This window comes from Botryllus schlosseri, chromosome 2 (genome assembly GCF_051294905.1).
Source record: "Botryllus schlosseri isolate E-star chromosome 2, Bs_hap1, whole genome shotgun sequence".
Taxonomy (NCBI): domain Eukaryota; kingdom Metazoa; phylum Chordata; class Ascidiacea; order Stolidobranchia; family Styelidae; genus Botryllus; species Botryllus schlosseri.
Window position 1 is genome coordinate 4,603,692 of NC_137237.1, and position 7,450 is coordinate 4,611,141.

Consider the following 7,450-nt stretch of genomic DNA (forward strand, 5'->3'; position numbering starts at 1 on the left):
TACAAGTTGCAGTTGAAATATGTCACATGTTGATGCATAGAATATCAACTTTATTGGCAAAAATATATCAGGCTCAAAATATTGATATCGTCGTACGTTGACAACTACGTTAGTCGCCGCGGTATCGTGATTATTTAGTCCATTGTCAATGCCTTTTCATGCTTTCCAATCTCAAATCTAAACCTCGCTTTGGTTGGCCTGGTCCGATAGTATGATCATGAGTACTTGAATTTTTAAGTGCAGTACCGCGTGATGTTTAAGTAATTTTCCAGCGCGAGGCGCCACTGTAAAATACTGGATATATATTTCAATTTTAACAAACTACAGCATGATAGGCGACCCGTGTACAGAGCTTATGCGCAACCCGCCATACTTCGGTAATTCTAACTCATTGACAGCCCCATTCAAAGCATGTAACGACAGATTCGTGTTCGCTGTGTTGATGAAGTGTTGTGGTTTCGAAATGTTAGAGGTTATTATATACACGTGGCGTGTTTGGAACACGTCTGCGCGCAAGGAGGCACTTCACACTAGAAACCGGTTGGAATGCACCCTTTCAAACGGCGCGGCTTTCATCCAATCACGGTTGATTTGGAACCAAAACACTTGTCAGCTATATTGCTTAGCGCTTTGCACAAAGGAGGCGGACGACTAATTATTATACAGCGTGCTGGTGTCAAGATATTAAACTGAGCCGCTGGCATAACGCATTCAAATTCTAAGCTACGACTGTCTGTTAAAACACTGCTGTTCAACCTTTTTTGGTGTGGTGACCCGTGGCCTACTAGTAGGCCATGGGTGACCTTATAAAGTTTTTTTATGACCAACTGGTGCACCCTAAAGCATGCAATCAACGTTTCCAAAACAGTAATATGTTCAGTTGTTCACTCACGAAAGAACATGTGTATAATTGATAACCCTATCAGTAACAATTTCTTTAAAAAATTGTCAGCTCCTTCGCTGAAACCCAGGGTTGTGTCCAAGTCACAAGGTTCCGAGTCACAAGTCAATCTCACTTTCATAGTTTTGACTCGAGTCAAGTCGAATCATTTTCAATTCACCACTGAGTCAAGTCCGAGTCAAATCAGTGAGTAAGGGCTCGAGTTCGAGTCATGGTGTTGTGACTTGAGTCCAAGCCGTTATGTTCACTGTTCAGTTTTGAGTTCGATTCGGTTCAACCCACGTTTTGAACTCTGCCCGACTGATATAGAATGGCTCGCATTCATGATATCGTGATTTTCCTCAGTCCTAACAGTTTCTGGCCCGATTTTCCAAGTATCAGGACTGATTGACGAAATACCAATATCGTGGTGACTTTACTATCCTTCGAAGTTACAATGAAATGTTGGTCTTGGCCGTCCTGGTCTCGAGACACATGACTTGGTTCGAGTCATGCACCAGTTAAACAGTCAGACCTAGTGTACAATGATATAATTCCAGTTGTCTAATTATGACGCCACAACAATGCGGATGTCGAAAGTGAAAATATATGCACGTTTTATGCAACCACGAATAATATATTGGTAGTTGAATAGCATATTCATATTGAAATGAACCCGAATATTTTCGGCTGACACTCGTCAGGGCTAATCGCCAACAACTAGTCGAGAATGGAAAGAACATCGTACACCAACAATCATATCACAAAATATGACGTCACCAGCATGAAATGTCGAATACGAGAGCGTTCAACGTACTATTTTAGATGGTACATGAACTCTTTTTGTTGGCACATCCTTGGCTGGTGTATTTTGATAAAAGTCGACTCGAAGGCACACAAACGAAACGTATTCGAAATGTTCTTTTCCATTCTCTACTAGTTGCTGACGATTACCCCTGACAAGTGTCAGCCTAAAATATTCTGGTTCATTTCAGTATGAATATTAGGGCTCTTCAAAAATGCCCTAATAGGGCCCTAATCTTCATACTGAAATGTTCCACTGTGTGGCGTAATTGAATGTATGCGGCCTGCGTCTTCTACGAAATTTTAATGGTGGCCCGCGACCACTTTCGAGTTGGCAACCAGTGGCATAAGCGGTGTCTCACAAAAGCCTGGAAGTGTGCCGTGCTACATGTCGGCAGTTACGGAATCAAAAATAAGAAATATCAGCCTGGTGTAAATAACCATTGTAGTCTACTAACACCATGATTACCACAAACGACATTAGGGTTGGGTACATCGTAAATGCCGATAATGAAAGTCTTCTCGCTTCGACGAACTTCCGCGTAAGCTCCACTCTCGCACGCTGCGCATACACGTATATAATAACATACAGTCACTAAAATTGGACCTAGAAAGCAAGTTGTGGGGAATCTCGGCAGACTGGGGCCGGCGGGCCACATTATCATGTAAGACGGAACACAGTCCACGGGCCGGACAAAATCCCTTCGCGGGCCGTATGTTGCCCGCCCTTGAATTAATGGATTGGTGGTGCAAGACTTAAAGCCTTATACGGCTATATCTGTAGCTTCCTTGTCCAGCGGCATATGCACATCATGCACCTGCTTATGAACAGATCGGAGCGATTTTTTTAGATCTAAACACGGAAGTTTTTGACCTAAAAAACTTAATTTTGACCGAACTTTGACTTAACGTATGCAAATTAGGTGTTTTCCCACATAATTTTAGAATTGTACTACTTATTTTCCTTTCTGGTTGGAACTGTCTGTCCTTTCGAAGTAGTTTGGCTTGAAAAACTTTTTTGACTCAAAAACTGCCAAATTTTTACATAAAAAAGCTATATTTTAACGAAATCTGACCCAATGAAGAATTCCAGTAGTTGTATCACGTATTATGGTAGAAATAATTAAAATTTGCTGTAGTACAACGAAAGATACTTCCTACATTCTCGGGAAGAATGTACAACAGCAGCATTTGTTGGCTGACAACACTGAAGTTGCTCTGCGTACACTGCTGGTGACACACCGTGTTGCCCCATTGTGACAATGGTGTCTACATCACTATTTTTCAGCATGCGCTTCTTGATATAAGAACCATGCAATGCCCACGCAGTCTTGCTTCACTTAGGATATTGCGCTAGCTACGTTGAGCAAAACACCAAGTCAACCTATTTGTTTCGTTTGCATGTTTATGATTAACAATGAGCAGAGAATGGGCCGTCTGGAACGGTAGTCGTATAATGTAGGCTAAAAGCTGTAAAATGTCAAATGATAAGTTCCCGACAGTGCAAACATTTACGATACAAACGAAATGCAGGTTGCAAAAAAAATTTGACTTTGTAAACAATTTTGACTTTTTTGGCAAGTCAAAAAAAAATCGCCCTAATCATGAGTCGGTGTATATGCCGGAAAACCATCAAGGACAAAAATACGTCACGTCCTTTCCTTTCCGACAAATAAGTCCGCACCTTCGAAGCCCCCCAGAAAATGGTCAAACTCGACGCCCACGTTATAATCAATGCTTTAGTGCGGCAGGTTCGCGATGCACCCGTGTACAGGCCACCTTTTCGTACTGGTGTACCCCACGTTAGAGAGCGCCGTTCTAAACTATGACCAGTCCCTCAAAGAGAAAACGCATGTAATCTTCTCTTCAGGTATAAAGTCCTTTCTTTCAAATCCAATCCCCTATACATCAACATCACCGTGGACGTCGGCAAGCCGTCTCAGAGAATGCAAGATTTTATAGATCGCTCCCGAAACCTGTGGTTCTTCAACCAGTGCATCGTGCGGATGCCGTGGAACTTGTGATCGCGTTTTAGGACAATTTTACTACACCAACTATGCACTACAGAAAGGAACGACCGCCCCCCCGGTTTGACTTTGAAGTTTTGTTACTTTTTATTCTGTAGAGCAAGTGCGTCGTCAGTCACTATTGCTCTGATACGCGCTGTTGCCACCGCTATACTTCACGAGAAACTATTCTGTAGCCACTGTTCAGTCAAGTTCATAATATATCTCGTTTGAGGCTTTTACTCGTTACCTGTGTACCGTTGAAGACTTTTTTCTATATCATTTCGTCCGTGTCATCAAACCTTGTTCACTTGCGAGGGATAATTCTAGTAATCTGATTAATGTGGTCTACATTTTCACTTCTGTTATGAGGATGATCTCTGACTTGATATGGACCGGACTTGATGTTGTTGTACTTCTTTCCGATTCGGAATCCAGTTTTTGCGAATTTAGTAGTTCTGATTCCAATACACTTTGCAAACGACTTTGTAGCTATGATTCTAATATGTTCTAGGTGTCGAGCTTAGATTGGTGATTGGTTTCATATCTAAAGTGCGCGAATCTTGGTTGGAGACGATCGTGAATACGATGATATTGAGCCGTGATGATGAATCGCAGTCTATTTGTGCAAATCTATATATAAATTTATATAACGGATCTCAATCTTTGACATTCCGTGACGTCGCCGTATATTCCCTATTCGCGGTCCACCACTGTGTTAGCAAATCTAAAAACGCGGGGCTGGCGGTTATATTACGTATAGTCCAACGGCTAATCGTATCGCGTTGTGAGTTATAACGCGGAGGGAATACGCTCAAAACTGAGTACCACAGATAGACTTGGACGATTAGATAATTGTAGCTGTCAAATTAGACTGATTACAACGTAATGCGGGTCATCTATTTCTAATATAATTCGTGAAATGTTTCTATGCTTTCATTTTGATTTCTAGTTGTCCGAGTCCGACCACGGTAACTTGCCTCTGCTCAGAGCACGTACAGCGCGGTTATCTGTTTTGAATTCGGATTCTATTTCTGTGTGTCGTTATGTTACGACGGATAAACCGTTTCGCACTGTTCGATTTGTCGCAAGTGAAATGTTCTTGCTACCACAAAGGATATAGTGCCCGTTCTACGTCACAATAAAGATAATTCTGTATTATTTCAGCCATGCCTGTTTCGTTGCACTTTGGTCACGACTACACAGATATGTAATTTACGACAGCACACGTGGCTTTGTACTATACATGTTTCGTATTCTGCGATGCGACTGGTTTTCCTGTAAACGCTACTTGAAAACTGTACAGTGTTCACTGTGCAGTAGGGCTCTTCAAAAATGACTTTTTTTTCTCAAATCGTACTGGCTACTTGATAAAATTGTTAGGTTACCTGATTTAAGCCTACACACAAAATTTGATTCAATTCCAGCCAGTAACCGCTTTGCTACATGAGAAGAAAGTTTCTATTTATTATATAAAAATAAATATTTGAACAGCTTCTTGGAGGTACAGAACTTCAATATACAATTGAATAGTATATTCGTATTGAAATGAACCCGAATATTTTCGGCTGACACTCGTCAGGGGTAATCGTCAGCAAGTAGTAGAGAATTCAAAAGAACAGCGTATATCAACAATCGTAACACAAAATATGACGTCACCAGCAAGGAATGTCGAATACGAGTTTTTATTAAAATACACCAGCCAAGGCTGTGTCAACAAAAAGAGTTCGTGTATCATCTAAAAATAGTACATTAAACGCTCTCGTATTCGACATTCCGTGCTGGTGACGTCATATTTTGTGTTACGATTGTTGATATACGCTGTTCTTTTGAATTCTCTACTAGTTGCTGACGATTACCCCTGACGAGTGTCAGCCGAAAATATTCGGGTTCATTTCTATATGAAGATACTATTCAATTGAAAATAAATAATAAAAAAATTTAAAATTTTCTGTTCACCCTATGAAAGTGTTAGGCTGTTTATAGAAACGATGCTCACCAAATTTGGTTCAATTCCAACCAGTGGAAGCGGAGTTATTGCCGTCGAAAAATTTGGAATTTGAATAAAATAGTATTTACGGTGACCGATTCTTCGTTTATTTATTTCAATTGTGCTCACCGTAGATACTATTTTATTCAAATCCAAATTTTTCGACGGCCATAACTCCGCTTCCACTGGTTGGAATTGAGCCAAATTTGGTGAGCATCATTTTTATAGACAACCTAACACTTTCATGGGGTGAACAGAAAATTTTTAAATGTTTTAGTTATTTATTTTTATAAAATAAATAGACACTTTCTTCTCCTGTAGCAATGCGGCTCCTGGTTGGAATTGAACCAAATTTGGTGTGTAGGCTTAAATTAGGTAACCTAACAATTTTATGAAGCAGCCAGTACGATTTGAGAAAAAAGGTCATTTTTGAAGACCTCTAGTACAGTGCAGTACAGTGGGAAACGAGCCAAGCTCGCTGTACAGACATTTCCCATTCTCGTGCATATTAGAATTTGATACGAACCGAACTTCATTCAGTGTCCTAGTTTTCGCGAATTCAGTAATTCTAGTCATATTTGCAAAAATTACTGTGTAGCTATAATTCTAGTCAAATTTGGAGCAAACTGTGTAGCTGTAGTTCTAATTTTAATCTGATTTTGAAAAGCTAAAAATTTCTAATTGTCTAGTCTGGTACCATCATCGCAGCTCTTCATTTCATTCCCCGTGTTCGCGCTACACTTCAAAGTCCGACCATCGCGCAATGCCGTGTATAAGGCGAAGTCTGTTATTTATTTTTATAGCCATGATCACACCTCTACTCTTCGTACTTATAATATAACGTGATGTCGGTACTGTACTCTGTTGTGTTTTTGATATGCGAGTTGCTTTTTTTCGTTGCTTCGTGAGAGTTGCGTTTTTTTTTACAGAATAGAAAATTGTTTCGTATATATGTTCGTGACTGGTTGTTGGTTAGGGTGCATGCTCGTCAGCTTTTTACGGTTGGTGTTAGGTATGAATGTATCTACTGTCTCTGTACGACAAAAGAAAATTTCATGAGAGTTATAACGGGCCTAAGCAAGTTTTAATCTTTAGCAACAGGACCTTTGCTAATAATAGTTGAGTAGACTTGCGCTAGGGAATAGTGGCATTCGGCCAAAAACACACTAAAACGGCCCGTTAACGTAAGCAACGCAATATTATACCTGTGGCACTGTGTGAATAAATTGACTGAGAACAGATGCATAGCATACGAAAGCATTTTACCGTAAACGTAAAATGTATTTAAATCATCTCGAAAATCAACACTGCTGGAATCATACTGACCAATTCGCTATCGGCAGTACCGTATTCAAATTGCGAAATACATACTCGGACAACGTTAAGTTACACGAAAGCGGATGCGTGAGTGAGAACGCCTCTTTGGCGTGAGAATACTTCGCACACTCTGCGTAAATGTATTGCAACAACTGTACAACATACAAAAGTCGTGTGTAGAGACAGACCCGGCAGCACAGACATATTAAAACATCTCGAAAACCAATATCAACTCGCCAACGCTTATTGCCGATACATCGTACTTGTAGGCCTACAGTGTATTGTACCGGCGCGGTAGATAGATAACCGGAACATTTTACTTTCTACAGTAGGTGTATTACCATAGTCGTTTTCAGTGCTGCAAACGACTATGGTATAACATCGAAAGCAATAGCCCACACGAAAGTCCGGCAATTGCTGCCTAATGCAACACAGTCTTCTGCACATGGTACC

General features: G+C 40.5%; 1 protein-coding gene across 4 annotated transcripts in view; it reads left to right on the plus strand.

Moving 5' to 3' along the window:
• The window catches only part of LOC145433096 (beta-1,4-galactosyltransferase 4-like), a 72,134-nt gene extending 65,504 nt beyond the window's left edge, over positions 1 to 6,630 (plus strand). For all 4 annotated transcript variants that reach the window (XM_080310029.1, XM_080310027.1, XM_080310026.1 and 1 more), the window contains one exon: positions 3,555 to 6,630. In XM_080310029.1, coding sequence (XP_080166155.1) covers positions 3,555 to 3,708 — 154 coding nt within the window. In that variant the 3' untranslated portion in view covers positions 3,709 to 6,630. The remainder of the gene's footprint in view (positions 1 to 3,554) is intronic.
• Positions 6,631 to 7,450: the final 820 nt, after the last annotated feature.